Raw genomic sequence first — 18965 nt, 5'->3', positions numbered from 1 at the left:
AGACTCAACAAATTTGCAACAAAGTTGCAAATTCTCCCTAAGTTAATTTATACATTTAATATAACCCCAACAAAAATACTGAAAAGTTAAATGAAAACATACCCATGAAAACTCAGAAAATGTAGAGAATGAGGGAGAGAATATGTAATATGCTTTAAATATTAAAGCATATAAAATTCATAATAATTATAACAGTGCGGTTTTGGCTAATAAAATGAAAGAATAATTAAAAAGAATAAAAATTCTAGAAATAGACCTTACACATATGGGAATTTTAATATGTAACAGCTCAAATTAGTGGGGAAAAGATGAACTACTCAATAAACAGTGATAGAGCAATTAGGTAATCTTCTGGAAAAAACTTCAGCAGGATACATACCTCACATCTAACACCAGTATAAACTGTAAATGGGTCCAATATGTAAATGTAAAAATGAAGCTATAGTAGAATTAGAAGAAAGCATTGCAGACTTCCTTTATTACCCAGGAATGGTGAAGGCTTTTCTAAATATACAAACCATAGATGGCTATATCTGCACACTTAAAACCATGTGGCAAAAACGCTGTAAACAAGTCAATAGGCAAACAATAAAAAGAGGGCCATTTGTATCTCAGGAAAAAAAAAAAAAGTTACGAGAGAGAAAGCTCCTAAAACTTTATAAAAAGAAGAAAACCAATAACCCAAAAGAAAAATGGTCAAGGGATATGAACAGAATAGGAAATACAAATGGCTTTTAACTAGACAAAGATACCCAAAGCTCACTCATCGTAAGAGAAAAGTACTACAGCACAGTGTTCTATAATAGTGATGATACTGGTCTTTCTTGTCTCATTCCTGATTTTGGAGGGGATGCCTCTAGTGATACCATCTTTCACTTACAGATTGGCAAATATTCTCATAGTTGTCTACACACTGTTGGGAAGGCTGTGGAGAAACAGGCACTCTTATGTATTTCTGATGGGAGTAGAAATTGGTATAACCTCATTGAAGGGTAATTTGATAATATTCAAATTGTCCCAGAGTTTCCACTATTTCTGCATACCACTAAATAACACTTTTTTTTTAACCTTATAAGGATGCAGCCTCTTTTGGAATTCCTCTGATTTCAAAGTCTTCCTCTCAAGTTCTTGAAAACGAGAGCAGTTCCTGAAAGGCAGGTATAGCAACTGAGGAAAAAGAGAAATCGTAAATCTTTTATTAGTCAAAAGAACTAATGAAGCTGCAGCCATTAGGTATAAAGTGACCTGAGTAAAAGATTCAAATGTGTTTTGAGCTGAATGGAATTCTAAAATTGAGGAAAAAGAGATAAATGATCTGCAGGTCTTAAATAGTAGGATATATACCCAGAACTCAAAAGCTTTCTTTTTCATTTCATGAACTTGCCTAAATAGAACTGTGCTATTGGTAAATATTCACACTTCCCGGGTTTCCCTGTGAAATGATAACAATAATCTTGCTTCCTTCCAGACCTCTTTCATTTCTAGCACTAGATGCACATCTATGTGCATGCGTGCGCACACACACACACACACACACAAACACAAACACAAGTATAGAGAAATGAATTAGAGGTTCCAGAAAGAATCTTTAGAGATCGATTAACCATTCACTGAAATATGTTCTTACAAATTTGCAGACTGTTAAAATAAGGGAACATAATAAACACATAGAAAAATATATGTGAAAACCTATTATAAGGACAAAATGATCATCCAAAAATGAGTTTAAATTTGACAATCTTTTGTAGTCTTAATTATAATCTATAGGCTGGTGACTCCCAAGTTCATTTTGTTGCTCTTACTTTCCATCTGAGCTAGTCCTGTATTTTCAGCCTTTGGTGGATATCACCAGTTGGATGTTCTCTTCATCCTCAAATTTGACATGTACAAACCTGAACTGCACTTCTTCATTTTTTAACCATTTCCTTTTTGTAATCTCTCTACTTTTGCCAATGACGAAATTTATCATCCTGCTTCATGGACTAATCACTTTTGCCTGTCTACTTTCAAAACACAGTTGACCTTGAACAATACAGAGGTTAGGGCTGTTAACACACACACAGTTGAAAATCTGAGTGTAACTTCACAGTCTGTATCCACTGTTCCGCATCTGGGGGAGTCGACCAACTAGGGATCATGTAGTACTGTAGTACAAATTTATTGAAAAAATTCGCATATAAGTGGACCCGTGTAGTTGAAACCCTCGTTGATCAAGAGACAACTGTATATCCAAAATAGATCCCTTTTCTTTACCTTCATTGTCCCCTCCCAGTCCAGACCACCATAATCTGTGTTTCAACTACTGTAAGAGCTTCCTATGTGATCAGTTTGCATCACACAGCAACTACACTAATCCTTTTTATTTTATTTTTGTAAATGCTAGTATCAATATTTTAAAACCATCAATCAGATCATGCCATTCTGTAGTTTATAACTTTCACTGGCTTTCCATTTTACTTGGAATAAAATCCAAACTCAGGCCCTAGTGACCTTTTTGTCCTGCTTTCCTACTGCTGCCCCCTCACTCACTCCTCTCCAGCAACACTGGGGGCCTCCTTGCTGTCCCCTGAACACACAGGCTGGGGGTCTCTGTGTTCCCTGCCTGAGACACTCCCCCCACTTCAGCTCTTCTAGACATCCTGCCCAGCCACTATCACATTACCTTGTTTTATTGCCTTCAAGGAACTCACTGCCATTTGAAATTATTGTATTTATTTTCTTCTTTATCATCCTATCATTCCTATAAAATATAAACTCGAGGATATCCAGGGTCTTGTCTATCTTGTTCACTGCTGTGTTTTCAAAGTCTAGAACAGGGCCTGGCATATTAGTACCTACTCAAAAACCATTTTTTTAAATAAGTTGCTTCCTTGTCACCTTCTTCTGTGTCACCTTGTCTTACCTCGCCTTCCTTCCCCTAATGTCTTTACCATCTAATTTCAGGCCTTCACTTCCTCACTCCTGCATGACTTCAACAGTTGTTTTCAGAGGGCTCAGTATCTTCCCTCCAAGCCACTGTCAGACAAATGCCCCAAAGCACTGCTCATTGTGTGTGTGCACAGTACTGAGGGAGGTACACAGTTTTTTCTACGTCCCCTGCTTTACATCTAAATTTCCCTGCCTGGCTTTCACAATTTTCCATAGGAGAAATGACACTGTTGAGGGAAAAAGCACAGGACTGTTCATTTAAAGGTCTAGGTTTTAATGAATTACTTAACCTTTCTAAACTTTAGTTTTCTCATCCTACATAGTGAAAGAATCAGGCTGAAAATGGAATAATCACCTAAATGTCTGTCCAGAATTTTGCAGGTTACAAAGTCATTTCCTTTTCTTAACTGAGCTGGTTTTCACAAATCCCTGTGAAGAATTTAGGTGGGTACTGTTGTTCCCATTTTACAGAAAAGGAAACTCAGGTGCAGGGAAGTTACTCAAGGTCAAGTACCTGAAGTGGTAGGTGGCTCTCAGACTCAGGTTTTCCCAGCTTTAAATTCAGCCCTCCTACATTACGCTGCCTTTGTCTCAAGATTCCATCTGTCTATTAAATTTGGATTCTCTAACCTGTTCCCAACACACTTATTCAGTCTTATTTTCATTCTTTCTAAATATGAACTCTGGACACAGAAGGGCAAGCACTCTACCTTGACTCAAAGCTAAGCTTTTGGGCTGCCTTGCTCTCCTTTCCTACCCTCCTCCAAGATCTAGTTCAAGTTCTCACTCTGTCTATGAAGGCTTAAATGACTGCCCTTTGGTAGCTCTGAGTATGTCTTATTCTCTGAATTCCTCCAGCATGTGCAGCTTGTTCTTGAAATCATTGCCCACCACTTGCATTGTATTCTACACATTTCACAAGTGTGAATCTTTTTCCATCAAATGGATTATAAATTAGGGAAGAAAACTGGCCTCATATTTCCCTTCTTTTTCTGTATAGCAGTTAGCAAGGTTCTAGGAATAACTTTGGTTGATTGATTGATTTTGTTAAATTTCCTAGTTGATGTTAGAGAGAATTGTTTTCATCTTAGTGAGTAGTAGCAGGAAGCCACAGGTAGACAATCTTGCTTGTTTCTTTCCCCCTCTTCCTCACTCTCCCTGTTTTTCTTCCTCTTCTAATAGCACCTGCATTCTCTTTACTATGTAATTTAATCATTATCTTTCAAGATTAAAGGTTAAACAGCTACCCTGGTCTATATTGGCTAAATTTGGTGCTTCCGTCCAGTCTTTATCTTTGTAGAAAAGGCTGTGGTAAAAGTGAAATTTTTTCTTTTTGGAAGAAAATATTCACAAGCTCCTAAGAACACTGATAATCATAATGATTCCCTTCTGATTCTGTGATGGAAAGAGACATAAATAAATCATCCTGTCTTTTCAGGAAACAGCAGAAAATTTGACTGGAGTAGATTTACCTAGAGTGAGGTTGACAGGGTTAAGCTGTTTCTACAAAGCACTTGGGAAAAATTCTTAAGTCACCAGTTTCAGCAATTAAGCCAGATTTCTTGGTAACCCACCCCAGAGCTCTCTGAGCAACATTCTACGGCTGGTAGTCATGCTAAGCCTCAGTCATAAAGAGAGGAGATGGTCATGTTATAATGTGACTGCAGGGGAATTAGGAAGGGTTCCTTGTCCCAAACTATTTCCTTCACACAGTCCTAAATTCCACATCTGGATGATTAGTTAGATTTATTTATTACTATTTAAAAAAATAGTGATTTCTCTGAAAAGATAAAAGAGTTCTTGGTCAGTCCCACCTAGTGTAAATAAATTTGAGAATTTCTCTCAAACAACCTCATTTAGGCAACTTGATTTATGGTACTTGTTCTCAGACTTGGCTGTCCACTAGAATCATCTAGGGAGATTTTTAAAAAGTACTGATGCCTGGGTCCCACCTTCAGAGATTCTGATTTATTATGGCATGTGCCCTGGGCATCAGGATTTTTAAAAATTTCCAGGTGATTCTAACAGGCAGCTAACTTTGAGAACCACTAGTTTACACTAAAGGAAACTGCTCTGGAATGAGATCAGCCTGGTTCTGGTCTCAGTAGTGATGTTTATGAGCTGTGTGACTTTGGATCTATTTTGTTTGACTTCCCTGAGCACTTTTTTCCCTGGCTGGAAAAGAAGGACAATAATATTGTCCATTCAAGGTTGTTATGAAAGGTAAATATGATGACACATATAACGTGTTGGGCACTAATTATGTAATTAGATCTTTCTTTTTGACCCTGCCTAGGAATGGGGATTGCCAAAATTTGAAAGACTTGCAAAACAAAGTGGATAATAAAGCTCTAAAGAGAAATTCTGTTCCTACTCCCTCCTGTTAGGACTTTCTATGTCCTTTGCACCTTTATTTAGGAAAGAATTAAGACTGCACAGCCCATGAAGTGTCCAGACTCCCAACTCCACAAGTCCTGAGCAGCCTTCCTTTCTTCTTCCAGAACCAATGAAATCCCCCTGTTTTCCATAATACTGACCCGATCTTCAGAAACAGGGACTGTGTGCACCGGGATGGGCTGCCAGGGTAGGTTGGGATTCCAGACGCTGATACCTTCTGGGGGAAATAGGGCTGCAAGGTTTGTCATAGCACTCATCAAAGTCCGGTCAATATCCGTGCTTCGAACATAAACCTAGAGTGGGAAAATCAAAGCAGAATCCAATTGAGAGGAACTGTGGGTTTTTTTTCCTATGGAGCTAATAGTGTATTTGAGAAAGGTCAGGACACCTACACCAAAATATTAGCAGACATTGTGGTAGCATCATGATCATAATACCTATTATGGAAGAGACAATATTATGAGCATGCCATGGCATAAAACAACCTGGTATGCCAACAGCTGAATTGGCAAAAGAGACCAATCAAGTGGTGGCTACTTGCCAAGCCTAAGTATTTACCGTAGGTGTCCATGTTGGACTTACTTATATTCATACCTTTTTTTTTAAGGAGTACATTTGTAAACAAGACATCTGACTTTTATAAGTTCTTTGAGAAACAGGGAACTTTTACAAATACATTATGCTAAATTATTTCAAGGGGCAAAGTTCCCACTATTAGCTTCCCAACTTACCTGTTCGTGTCTATAGGACTTGTTCAAGAATTTTTCATATCGTTTCCTTATATATTGTCCAAGTTCATAATGCTGCTCCATGCCCAGCTATGGGAACAAATAAAAGCAAAAATTAGTGAAAGTAAGTTCTGTGAAGCTATGTGTCTCATCTCTCCTCATTGATTATGTAGAGTGAACAATGGTGTACTTTAATAGTTACACAATAACAACACATTTTTAAATGAAAACAGGAAAAGAGAGCTGTAATCTTTCATCATGACTCCCTGAGAAAACTCAATTCATTGTCATTAACACTTAGCATAGAGCCTTGTACAGTTAATAACTGGTGATTGATCTAAGTAAATGGTTCATCTCTGGTGTGGTAGAGCATTCAATGGTTCATTTTTGTGGCAGAGAATTTCAAGGGCTGGTTACCATGTGGAAGAAATTCAACTATCTGATAAGAGGTTGGACTTCATGAATCTAAAGATCACTTTCAACCTCTGGGTGCAATGATTTATTATCTGCACAGTTCATTTATGTCTGGTTCATGAAATACTAGAGCCTGTTACTCAAAGTGTGGTCTGTGGATCAGCAATATTAGCATCACTTGGGAGTATGTTAGAAACCAAATTCTTGGGCCCCACCCTTGACCTACTAAATCAGAATCGTTGGGGGTGGAGCTCAGGAATCTGTTTTTAACAAGCTCATTAAGATTCTGTTGGCAATTAATCGTTGAGAAGCATTGCCTTAGCTCATTGATCCTCAAGCATTACTGTGCATCAGAAGCAAAATTATCTAGGGTGCTTGTTGAAAGGCAGATTCCTCAGCATTTCCCCCCAGAGATTCCAGCTCATTGGATCCTGGGTGTAGCCCTGGAACCTGCATTTTAACAAGTGCCCTGAGTGATTCAGATCCATGTAGTAGAGCACCATGCTTTGGGAAACATTGCATTCTAGTCTGTCTCTAATCCAGAGCCTCGCCAGAGCTTCAGGAGTCAGAAAAGATGTGATCACTGTGGCTTCTGCTTGGTCCCACTCCCTCATTTGCTTGTCACTCCTGGCTACCCTTCTAGATGGGAAAAGAGGTAGGAAAAGAATAATGTGTGCTTTGAGGTTTGTGCATTTCCTGAATGACCTGGATAGCTGAAGAAGCAGGTACTTTGGGTATAATTTGTTGTTCTAACTTAAAGCTAACTTTTAAGGAAGTAGTCATCTTCTATAGAGCAGTGGTTTTCAAACACTAGCATGCACAGAATCACCTGGAGAGCTCATCAAAAACAAAGATTCCCAGGAGTCAACCCCAGAGTTTCTAGTTCAGTGGGTAGGGCCAGAGAATTTACATTTCTGACAAGTCTCCAGGTGATGGTGATGTTACTCATCCAGGGACCACACTTTGAGAACCACTGAACTCAGAACAATTGCTTTGTCACTACACAGATTGAAAGTACCTAGTTAAGGGCAGGAATTTGAGCTCTAGAAACTTGCTACTTCAAAGTGGCCATGTATCAGCACCATGGGCATCATTTAAGAGTATGTTAGAAATGCAGAATCTCAGACCATGTCAGACCCAATGAATTAGAATCTGCATTTTGACAAGATCCTCAAATGATTCATTTGCACTTGGAAGGCTGAGCAACACTGCTTTAGGAGAAACTGGTGGCTAGTCGAGAAAATACCGGAAGAAGAATCCAGATCCCACAGTCTGGAAGAATCTTTTGGTTTTACTGGAAGTTTGCGAGGGAACAGGAGTCTCGACAGAGCCCTAAGCATTACGAAGCAGCCCTGAGTTTTTATAACCCTTCTCTTTTTCAGGGAGCCAGAAGCAATGTAGTCTATGGTGGGAAGACCTCTGACCTGGGAGCTGGAAGATACTGGCCTCAAATAGCCTCTTTGCATTTTCTCTTCATTGAGACTATTAAGTTAGGGCAGTAATTCTCAGCCTTGGCTACACATTAGAGTCAACTGATCAACCAAGGAGTTTCTAAAACTCCCAATGTCCAGGCTGCACCCTAGATCGATTAAATAAGACCCTCCCAGGCAGACAACAATATTTTGTAAAGCTCTCCGAGTAGTTCCAATGTTTAGCCAAGATCAAAACCCATTAAATTTGGAGGTATCCACCTCTAAACATTCTATGACATTTTCTTAGTATGTTTAAACAATATTTTGGTTGGGACAGAAGCAACGCACTGGCCCTGTGGCTCCAAACAGAAGGGTAATCCAATCTTACAGGTGAAGGGGGCCAGGCACTGGAACATGACCACAGATGCTTTTGTTCCCCAGTTCACCTTCTTGGGTGCTCTTTAGGAAGTAGGGCTCCCTGTGTTTGACCACTTTTAAGGAAGGTTCAATCCCAATACATCCATCTGACCAAAAATCAATTTCGGCAACAGCACTTCCAAAGGAATCATGTTTTCCCAACTCTGCTGATTCAGGATTATTTTCTACTTTTTCAGGTGGAGCCTGAGAAACTGGCTTGTAAGCAATTCTTGGCTCTCTTCAGCATCTTTAAACTCATGTATTCTGTTGTCCATGCACGACTCTTATGCTTTAATGAAGCCAACAGGGTAAAAAAGATAAAAACAGGCAATTCTATACAATTTTCCTACAGTTACTAGTCACTAGGGGTGACTTGATCATGATCAGAAATTGTTGAGGCTAATCGTTAGTGCTTCTCTTTCCACAATCAAAACACATTTTACACTTTTTAGATCCCAGGTAACTGTGCAAAACACTTTCCCAGATACGGGTAAAGTAGTTATATGGTTTCAATATGTAACAATCCCACAGAATTTCCCTTGAGACTCATCAGTAACTTGTTGGTGAAATCCAACCAACCTGAGTGAGTTGGCCAAATCCTTGTGGCCATGAGGATTCCTTAATGGGGTCGTTAGGAAAGGTTTCGATGGGACTTCGGTCTCCATGCCTAAAAACCTGAAAATAGATTAAGGTAGTAATGTTACAAACTTAACTTAGGTGTTTTGCCTCTGCTCATAATGATAGATTTTTCTTCTAAACCTCTGGTTCTCCACCTTGTCTATTCATTGGAATCACCTGGAGAGTTAAAAAAAATTCTGAGGACTGGATCCCACGTCTTGTGATTCTAGTTTAATTAGTTTGGGATGCAGTCAGGGCATTAGGATTTTAAAGACCTCCCCAAGTAAATCTCAGGTTAAGAACTGCTGTTCTAAGTTCACTAACACGTTCTAAAGGCTCATCATCTTGTTATTCACATTACATGAAACACAGGAAAACTGTTAGTGAACTGTTATTGTTTCAGGTAATGTGAATAACAAGATGATGAGCCATTAGTAGTCAGGCGACCCACACATGGAGACTGGTTTACACATCAGATAGGGCAAGAAGGAATAGTAAGCTTAGCAAGATCACTTTATTGTAGACAAACTCTGATGAGAAGTATTCCTTCCTTAATTATGATTACAGTAATAATAGTGTTAACTTTTTAACATATAATAATAGTGGCTTTTAAATGCTACATACAATTTGTGACCATCTTGAGCCAATGATTTATTAGTTTTTAGGAGGTTAGGGATAAAGGACTTGCCAGTGGAAGATTAGAAAATCTAATTTTCAACAATTTAAGAAATAGAAATATTTCTATTAATTTCTAATCATCTCTCCCCCACTTTTATTTCCCTGACTGAAAAGAAAAACTAATTCTTCCTTTGGATTTAGGGCACTTTGAAAGCTTTCAAGAGCCCATGGTGGCAAGCTGGCTGACTGAAATGACATGAGCCCAATATAATGTCCCTGATCTGTTCACCACATTGAAAATTTGCAAAATGCATTAGCATAAAAGTGGGAGAAGCCTGTGTAAGTAAAGTGAAGTGACCCCCTACTTGTCCCAGCACCAACCCTCAGTGCACAGTGGTCTGTCCAGCAAATGTCTCTGAAAGACCTGTAGGTCCCCATGGATGGCTTCGCTGCTCTTTGGCCCTGGTGATTAGGGAGCCACAGTGCAGGGGAGAGAGATTGAAGGGCTGTTTGTGAGCTGAGGCAAGAACCCTGGTTTTTGCTCTCCAGGGGAGAGTTTTATCTGGTACGTCTTTTATAAGCCAGTCCACAAGTTGGAGATGTGCCACCAGAGAGTTACAGCACCCAGTATACCACAGCTCCTTTCCATTACTGTTATGTAATAACAAGACAATGTCACATGCCTTACTGTGTCATTTGGAGGATTCAAAATACAAAATGTAAAGAGCCTGGCATCTAGTGGATGCTTACAGTATGGTAGCTGTAACTGTAATTCTTATTTTAATAGAAGTGAAAAAGAGGTTTATAGGACTTGAGAAGTTTCTGTCTGTATTCAAAGGTACTGTTCAAACAACAGTGAAGATGAAGGCAAATAAAAGGGCAATCAGTAATCTATTCTAGCCAAAAGTTAAGAAGTACCAGTAAATCAGCCGATTAGTAAGTCAAACAATGGTTGAAATGAGTAAAATCTGTTTAACTTCTCGTCACGTTTCAAATATATATATTTTTCCAGTTTTTATTGTGCCAGGGGCCCAAAGCTGGGAAGAAAACTGATCAATTTTAAACGAAAAAAGACATGAAAATACTTCATCCTTTGAGAATAAAAGAAATAAACAGAAAAAAATTGACATTTTAATTAACTGGTTATGTAAACATTATAAAAGATACACGAGATAATTGTGTGACTGTTTATAGTCAACACAACACAATGGTTACAATGTTTTAGGCATTTACCAGATAGGCTTCTAAGTACTTTTGTGTATTAAATCAGTTAAGCCTCACAATAACTCCATGAAGCACTATTATCCCCATTTTTACTGATGAGGAAACTGAGACACAGGTAGGTTAAGTTACTCATCCAAAGTCACACAGCTTGGAAAAGGTTGAGCTGGTATTCAAACCCCGGTGGCCTGATTCATGAGCCTGTACTTTTAACCACTGTGCTGTATGGTATTGTATAATACATAATATTATAAATTTCTTTGGTGTTTATATCCCTTATTTCATTTCTTCTTCTTCTTCTCTTTTTTTTTTTTTTTTTTTGCTGGCGCCGCGTGCCTTGTGGGATCCTAGTTCCTCAACCAGGGATTGAACCCTAGGGCCCCAGCAGAGAAAGTACTGAGTACCAACCACTGGACCGCCAGGGAATTCCCTCTCATATTTTTTTTTAAGAAGTTCAAATGTTTAATGCCTTTCACGTACCCTATCTCATGGCCTCATCATTTTTCCAACAACCAAAATTAGAAAACAGGGTCATTTTGACTTCTTTCTCTTCCTTAATATCCACAGTCAATCCACAGGGATTCTTCTGCCCTCACAATTTTTAAAAGAAACTCTTTTTTTCTTTTCCAATTCTACTGCTTTCTGATCCAACTCAGGTCTTCGCTGTGCTTTTCCTGACCTGTGGTATTATCCCCTCTCTATTCTCCCTTCCAGCTTCTCCCCTCCTCAAGCCGTACTTACACACAGATGTGTGTCTCCCCCAAGACAAAAATACATTAGAATTCACAGGTGAGGGAGACTTGAGTACAAACAAGGTAAGCTGTTAGCCTGTGGTTCTAGAGGACATGATAACTATCTAATACCTTAAGTTTTCTTTGCTGAAAAATAATGAAGGATCATGTAGAACCTTAAGGACATTAAGTAAAATAAGCCAGTCACAAAAAGACAAGTACTGTATGATTCCACTTACACAAGGTATGTGAAGTAGTCAAATTCATAGAGTCAGGAAGTAGAATGGTGATTGTGGGGGCTGAGGGGGAGGAGGCTGGGGAATTGCTGTTTAATAGTTACGAAGTTCCAGTTTTGCAAGATGAAGGGAATTCTGGAGATGGATAGTTTTAATGGTAACACAACAATGTGAATACACCTAATGCAATTGAACTGTACACTTAAAATGGTTAAAGTGGAAAATTTTATGTCCTGCGTATTTTACCACAATTTAAAAAATGAATAATTAAGGCTTACCTAGATTTTATCCAAAAAGTTGGAAAGTTTCTGTTTTAGACTGGTGACTAACAGCAGCACCTTACATTTGTATCATGGTTCACACTTACATATGTATATCATGCCATTTGAACCTAAAGACAACTTTGTGAAATAGAAATTATAGTTATGATCATTATCCCCAACTTTAAGTTTAGGAAATTTGAGGCTCAGATGGATTAAGTGACCTGTTCTCAGTCCTACACCTGGTAAATGATGCTAGAACTTGAATTAATGAAAGTTCAATATTTTCCTAGGTATGGCTTTGAACTTTTATTTTAGCACATAACATTAGAAAACCGGTAACAGTATTAGACTGCCAGCCTGAGCAGTAAATTGTCAATCTTTTGCTTTCCTAGGAGGATTGAGGAAGAACCCAGAAGGTCTGCCATCCCTGGAAGTGTGTGGTGGCCAGAACCATTTGAGTTTACCTAACCACAGTATGGAAGTTACCCATCCCAGTATAGAGATGATGTGCTGAAGATTTGGAGGCTATTTCCATCAAGGCTATTCTATTACTTGAGCAGAAATTTTGCATGGTTAACCACGAAGAATGAGACTTTGTGACTTATCATCCCTTTCTTTGTAAAACCCAGGTAGAATGAGAAGGCATTGTTCTCTTTGAGATCACCTGGACTTGTGGTTTTTCCTGGCTTAGGGGAGAGAGAATGCTTTAAAATGGCATTTCCCTATTTATGGATGGAATAATGATGTATGGGATTACTTTTTAAAAGTCCATTAGGAGTGCATCAGCATATAGATGAAACAAGGTTGGCCATGAGTGATAATTACTGAACCTGGTTGATGGGTACCTTGAGACTCACCATACTTATTATTCTCTTTATAAATTATAAAACAGCAATTCTCTAAGGGTTTTCTATGAGACATTATGGAAAAAAAGAGGAGGTGTGTTCTGTAGTCAAAATTTAGGAAATATAATTTACTAGATCCTTTCCTTGAAAGCCACAGTACATATTAGAATATTAAAGACTCTGAAAAGTTCTGCATTTAAGAGACCTTTAAAAACATTTTAACCCACGTTTTCTTCTCCAATCTGATCTGACTATTGAAACACCTGTTAACAACTTGTCAAACTAGCATTCCAATGGATGTACATTGGTGAACCTGTTTCAAAAGAGCATGTGGTGACTCTGTTCATGAGAGAGAAAAAGAACTGGACAGTTTCCTGCTTTTTCTGCCAAGAACAGTTTTTCAGAACTGGGGAAGATTTGTGTTTTTTTGTATCACAGTAGAAAAACAAGGAAACCACTTGCTGACTATGAGTGAAACCAATACACTGGATGGAGAAGCCTCAGCTTCATGTGCTGGGTTAGGCACACACAGCAGGAACAGAATGTGTCTAGTGATTAAGGGCAGGCTTCTGGGATCATACAGCCTGGGTTCAAATCCTAGCTGTGTGACCATGAGCAAGTTGCTTAATCTCTTTGTGCCTCAATTCCTTCATCTATAAAACAGGGTTAATAGGGTTAATAAGGTTTTTACAAAAACATTATAGAATGGTTTCCAGATTTAGCAAACAAAAATGCAGCATGCCCAAATATTGCATGGAAACATACGCATACTAAAAAATTATTTGCTGTTTATCTGAAGTTCAAATTTAACTGGGTATCCTGTGTTTTCTGGTAACCCTATTTTATAGGGTTGTTGGGAGGATAATGTAACATAATCCATTGAAATTTCAGAACAGTGCCTGGCACATAGTAAGCATTTAATTAACTATTGGTTATTGTCATTAATATTATCACTTTAATCAGAGGTACCTTTCTTTTATTCTTGTTCTCCTAATAATTTTCTAGGGAATTTCCTGGGTATATAATTGAACCATTTATAGTCAGATATTCTCTGTAATCAGTAAAAAGAAGACAGTGGTATCTTCCGGCAAAGAAAGATGTATTAAGTTGCCCTTAATCTACCACTAATGGAAGAAAGTTGAGGTAGGAAAAATTGTTAACATTAGTCATGTGTGGTAATTGTTAAATTTTTTAGTTCCTAGAGAGTTACCTTTGTAAGGTATTTCTTAGGTATTAACTTAGTATTAACTTGTAGTCCCTGAACACATGCTAACTGAGAGTGGAGAGGGAGAAAGGAAACCCACAACAGTTTGGTAGGCAAGGGAAGTCAGCCTGAGCTGTTGTAAAACATGGAGGAGAGAATGGACCAGATGCAGTTAGCTGAGTTCACTGTAATATCCCAAAGAGGATTACCCCTCAACCAGCTTGTCATGGTGTTGACAGTACAATTCCTGCAGAGTCCCTACACTTGCTTAATGCACATGTTTGCAAGGAACACACTGATATAAGTAAAAGTCTAACTCACATGGATTTCCCTATATAAAGTACACAGTGTTCTACAGCTTTTTTTTTTTTTTCATCACAGAAGTCTGACAGCTGGTGAATCATTCATAAATAAATTGATGATATATTTCTCTGGTCTCTCTCTCTCTCTCATTGTTGGCTCATGACCTAGTAAAGATTTATTGGACTAAAAATCATGATTTGCATAAACATATGGTTATGAAATTTTTCTTTAGAAGGTAAAGAAAGGAGTCTGAGTACAGCAAGCTGAGAAAAATAAGAACTTCATGTTTAATTTTTAAGTAAAAGTTGACTTTCCTTGAAATTATAAAAATAAATTTTGGATATTCTTTCAGAAAGAAAATGTACTTATCAGCATACTTTCACTCTATCAAATGAAAAAATGTGATGAAGAAAAAGAGATCAAGAAAGCCTGCAAATTGCAAGGAGAGGGTCAGAGGCAGAGACAGACAGTGAGTGAAACAGAAAAAAGAGAAATAGAGAAACAGAGAGAATCAAAGACCATGACAGAAAGTGAGCGATATAAAGGAATTAATTCCAAGACAGTTAGTAAAGTAGTAAATCCCCTTTACTTTGCAAACTCTCTCCCTATCTATTTTTTAAGGCGATGCTAACAGTATATTTTCCTTCCTTGACAATATACAGTAGCTGCCCCATCCCCCCTTTCCTAACTTGTCACACATACCATGGGTGGGGGAAAACATGATTTTAATGGTCAACCAAATCTATGTTTCAGGAAGTCATCCTACAACTCGAGTTTAGTTTTACTTTTAAAGACTGCTTATAAATATATCAGGAAAAAGGGAAAGGGCTACTTAATTCAGAAAATGACGGTTTTTTGGCTTGGCAACAAATAATCATTAAATTGAATGAAGCCAGTTTAGCTTCTGGTGCTAAACAGACCTAGAGGAGGTGTCTCCTGGCCTCGAGTAGCTATCAAAAGGAATCTACATTCAAGGCAGTTGTAAAGTAAGTGAATAGGTAAATAACATTGGCGAAGTAAAAACCAAACCAAACAGGCTTTTGTCAGGACATGTTCGCTCTTCATTATGAGGACCTTGCAAAACTTGCTTTCTGAGTTTGGTCTTCAGGAGACTACATTAGGGTAAAATGAAACCTGACACTTGGTTTTCAGCCCCTGCTGGTAACAATTTTAAGGGAAAAGCAATGAGGAAAGTCTACTCACCAATGTCACAAACCTCAGCTCCTTGGCTCCCACACCTCGGTCCAGCCAGAAGGAAAGCAGAAGTAGGAGGCTAAGGCGAAGGCTTGCTGCCTTGGCCACAAGGAGGGTGGCAGCTCTCATGCTGGGGTGAGCTGCTTCTGGCTGGAGTTGGGACGTGCTGCTTCCAGGGCAAAAGCCATTAAAGGGGAAGCTATTTAACCAAGGGATTGAAAGGGAAGTGGGAGGAGCCAAGCCTCGTGAATAGTAAAATCTCCAGGTGGCTTGGGGTGGGGTTTGACCTGTGTCTGGTCAGATCATTTTTGGGCTGGGTGTTAGAGCTTATGGTCTTCTGGATTAAATTAGAAGGCCCAGAAAGGGGAGAGCTGTTGCTCAAGGTCACAGAGCACATTACTAGATATTCCTTTCTTAGTTTATCTTTATCCTTTGTTTAGATGGGGTGTGATACAATGTTTGTTTTGTGGCTGTCACTTGGGAAAGGGGTAGACCCTAACTTTGGAAACCTCAGGCCAGTGATTCCTAATTTTTTTGGCAATCCAGAATTATAGGGAGAGAAGTATGAAAGGAACTGCAGATACCAACATATTTTGGGTGTATTCTCCAGACCAAACATGGCTGCCTTTTCTAAAACTCTCATGTAGCCTATTTTTAAGTAGAAGAGCAACTTTATTTTGAGAATTTTTAGTCACACTTTAAGATATTTGGGGTTCATCTGAGGTATCTCAAAATTAGGATTAGAATTACTTTACCTAACCTGACACAGTTTACAAACAACAACAACCACACACTAACCTACAGCTCTGTACTATTAGTCACCAACTCTGGCCGGGAGTCTTACAGTCTGGGCAAGTCACACCCTTGTTTCTCCAGCTGTGATCTAATCAAGGATGCTACAAAAGAGGATAATCCGGACTGAGGGAATTTAGATTTCCATTTTTCCCTACCTGTCAGCCCCATATAGGCTAAAACAGGATTTTTTGTGCAAAGCTGCCTGTCGGGATGCTCCCACCTCATCAGAGGAGGGAACAACCCATTCTCTGGTACATTGCACTTGGGAGACCTCTGTTGTTATGTGATCACAGGGTGCCCTAGAATGTGGTACATGGGAGAGCTGTTGCTTTTCCGAGTGTGGGGAAATATGTATGGAGAAGGAATGCATGTATGGTTAGGGTTTGACATTTAAGGGGACTTGTGACTCTCTCTTTACCATCACATTCTCCACCTGCCAGTCCCCACTGTCATTTTTAATGGGTGAGATATTGAGGAGATGAGTGCAGGGAAAAGGGGATGAAAACTAAGAGGTTGTCCAAGGCAGAGATGAAGTCACCACTTGGATTCCTGTTACATATACCAGGCAACCTGAGAAAGGAAGCTCCAACACCTACTTACCATCCACACAGGCTTAGTTCTGAACCATGTGCTTTAAATTGTGTCAGATACTTGATTCTGTGCAATGTCTTATTTTCTCAAGAATCAGCCGGCTCCTTGTTCTCCTATTTTCTTCCTTGTCTCACCCTTCGATTGATACCTGGCACTATTCTGGCTATAGCTTTAGTGCTTCCTGATAATGGCTCTAACCTATCTGTGCCATCTTGTGCTAGGTTGGATAAACCCTACCTCTGACCCAGACCCTACTTTTTCTGTGTCACCTCTTCTGGACTTCTTTTAGCCTTCCAAGTAAGAACAACAATAACAGCAACAGCTTTTTATAGAGAGAACCAGAAAAAGGTTACTTGAATTGAATACATCTCAACTCAAACTTAAGTCAAGTTGGAATAAGTGAATGGCTTTTACTTCTACTCTATTTCAGTCATCATCCTAACTTCTACTTTGATCAACAAATTATAAAGGGAGCCAGAGATCATAAATGTAGTTCTGAATACCATGAAGTTGAGTCTGAAAAGTCCTCTAAATTCAGATGGATCTCATTTTAGAATCTTCTTTGGTCTCTTGAACCTTGAACTCATAAGGCCTTTGTAAAGACCTAAAATGTCATCTGGAATAAATATATGAATATGATATTATGGAAAGTGAGACTTGAAAAAATAGTGGGGTGTCTTTATTGACATCCCAATGAACATGGCAATCATTTTAGTGTCAATAAGTAGCAGAACTTACTAGCGAAATCACTTTTGTTCCTTGTGGTACTTCTTTCGTCATATGTAAAGTGTTCAACCTCTAATTGGCCCAGTTTTAGGAAGTTCCATAAGCGAAGCAGGTTGGGCTAATCAGAAAGCAAACTTCCAGGTGGAGATTTGCATGGGGGAAACTTATTAGGGAGTGCTCTCAGGATCAAAAACAGTAGGCAGAGGAGAAATAAACAGGGCTGGGAAGAAAGAGAAGGCCTCAGCTGATGTTGCTAGGAATTCTGAAGCTGTGATGGCCTTTTGGAATTGTCCTGAATTGGGGGAAGTAGCCAGGCCTTTAATCCCTGCATTAGCCAGTCATGGGAGGCAGGCTGTTCCTGGCAGGGAGTTTGACTGTGGGTTAAAATGACTCTCTTCAGGAGGAGATTCAAGATGGCATAAGAGTAAGACGTGAAGATCAATTTCCTCCCCACAAATACATCAGAAATGCATCTACATGTGGAACAACCCCTACAGAACATCTACTGAATGCTGGCATAAGACCTCAGACCTCCCAAAAGGCAAGAAACTCCCCACGTACCTGGGTAGGGCAAAAGAAGAAAGAAAAAACTGAGACAAAAAATAGGGACGGGACCTGCACCAGTGGGAGGGAGCTATGAAGGAGGAAAGGTTTCCACACACTAGGAAACCCCTTCACTGGCGGAGACGGGGGTGGTGGTGGGGAAGCTTCGGAGCCACAGAGGAGAGCGCAGCAACAGGGGTGCAGAGGGCAAAGCGGAGAGATTCCCGCACAGAGGATCGGTGCCGACCAGCACTCACCAGCCCAAGAGGCTTGTCTGCTCACCCGCCGGGGCGGGCGGGGGCTGGGAGCTGAGGCTCGGGCTTCGGTCGGATTGCAGGGAGAGGACTGGGGTTGGCTGCGTGAACACAGCCTGAAGGGGCTAGTGCGCCACAGCTAGCCGGGAGGGAGTCCGGGGAAAAGTCTGGAACTGCCTAAGAGGCAAGAGACGTATTCTTGCCTCTTTGTTTCATGTTGCACGAGGAGAGGGTATTAAGAGCACCGCCTAAACTAGCTCCAGAGACTGGCCTGAGCCGCGGCTATCAGCGTGGACCCCAGAGACGGGCATGAGACACTAAGGGCTGCTGCTGCAGCCACCAAGAAGCCTGTGTGTGAGCACAGGTCACTATCCACACCTCCCCTCCTGGGAGCCAGTGCAGCCCGCCACTGCCAGGGTCCCGTGATCCAGGGACAACTTCCCTGGGAGAACACACGGTGTGCCTCAGGCTGTTGAAACATCACCCCTGGCCTCTGCCACCACAGGCTTGCCCCGCATTCAGTGCCC

The 18965-nt window shown here is 39.8% G+C and overlaps 1 protein-coding gene and 1 pseudogene across 8 annotated transcripts in view; one reads left to right on the top strand and one right to left on the bottom strand.

Annotated features, from left to right (window-relative positions):
• The window catches only part of ACP3 (acid phosphatase 3), a 59267-nt gene extending 40640 nt beyond the window's left edge, over positions 1-18627 (bottom strand). Inside the window, exons 1-5 of one of the 7 annotated variants that reach the window (XM_082459341.1) lie at positions 15539-18627; positions 8876-8971; positions 6057-6143; positions 5466-5618; positions 1069-1167 (exon numbers count right to left, since the gene is read on the bottom strand). In XM_082459341.1, the coding sequence (XP_082315467.1) occupies positions 1069-1167; positions 5466-5618; positions 6057-6143; positions 8876-8971; positions 15539-15658 (555 nt within the window). In that variant the 5' untranslated portion in view covers positions 15659-18627. The remainder of the gene's footprint in view (positions 1-1068; positions 1168-5465; positions 5619-6056; positions 6144-8875; positions 8972-15538) is intronic. The other 6 variants (XM_082459340.1, XM_082459335.1, XM_082459336.1 and 3 more) reach the window with 6 other exon arrangements.
• Positions 1-18965, top strand: part of LOC309659503 (ras-related protein Rap-1b pseudogene) — a 377624-nt pseudogene that overhangs the window by 310503 nt on the left and 48156 nt on the right. The gene's annotated exons all lie outside the window — the stretch shown is intronic.

The sequence above is a fragment of the Balaenoptera physalus genome, assembly GCF_965194825.1.
Source record: "Balaenoptera physalus genome assembly, chromosome: 4".
Taxonomy (NCBI): Eukaryota; Metazoa; Chordata; class Mammalia; order Artiodactyla; family Balaenopteridae; genus Balaenoptera; species Balaenoptera physalus.
Note: the sequence above shows the minus strand (reverse complement) of the source record. Positions and strands in the feature narration are given on the sequence as shown.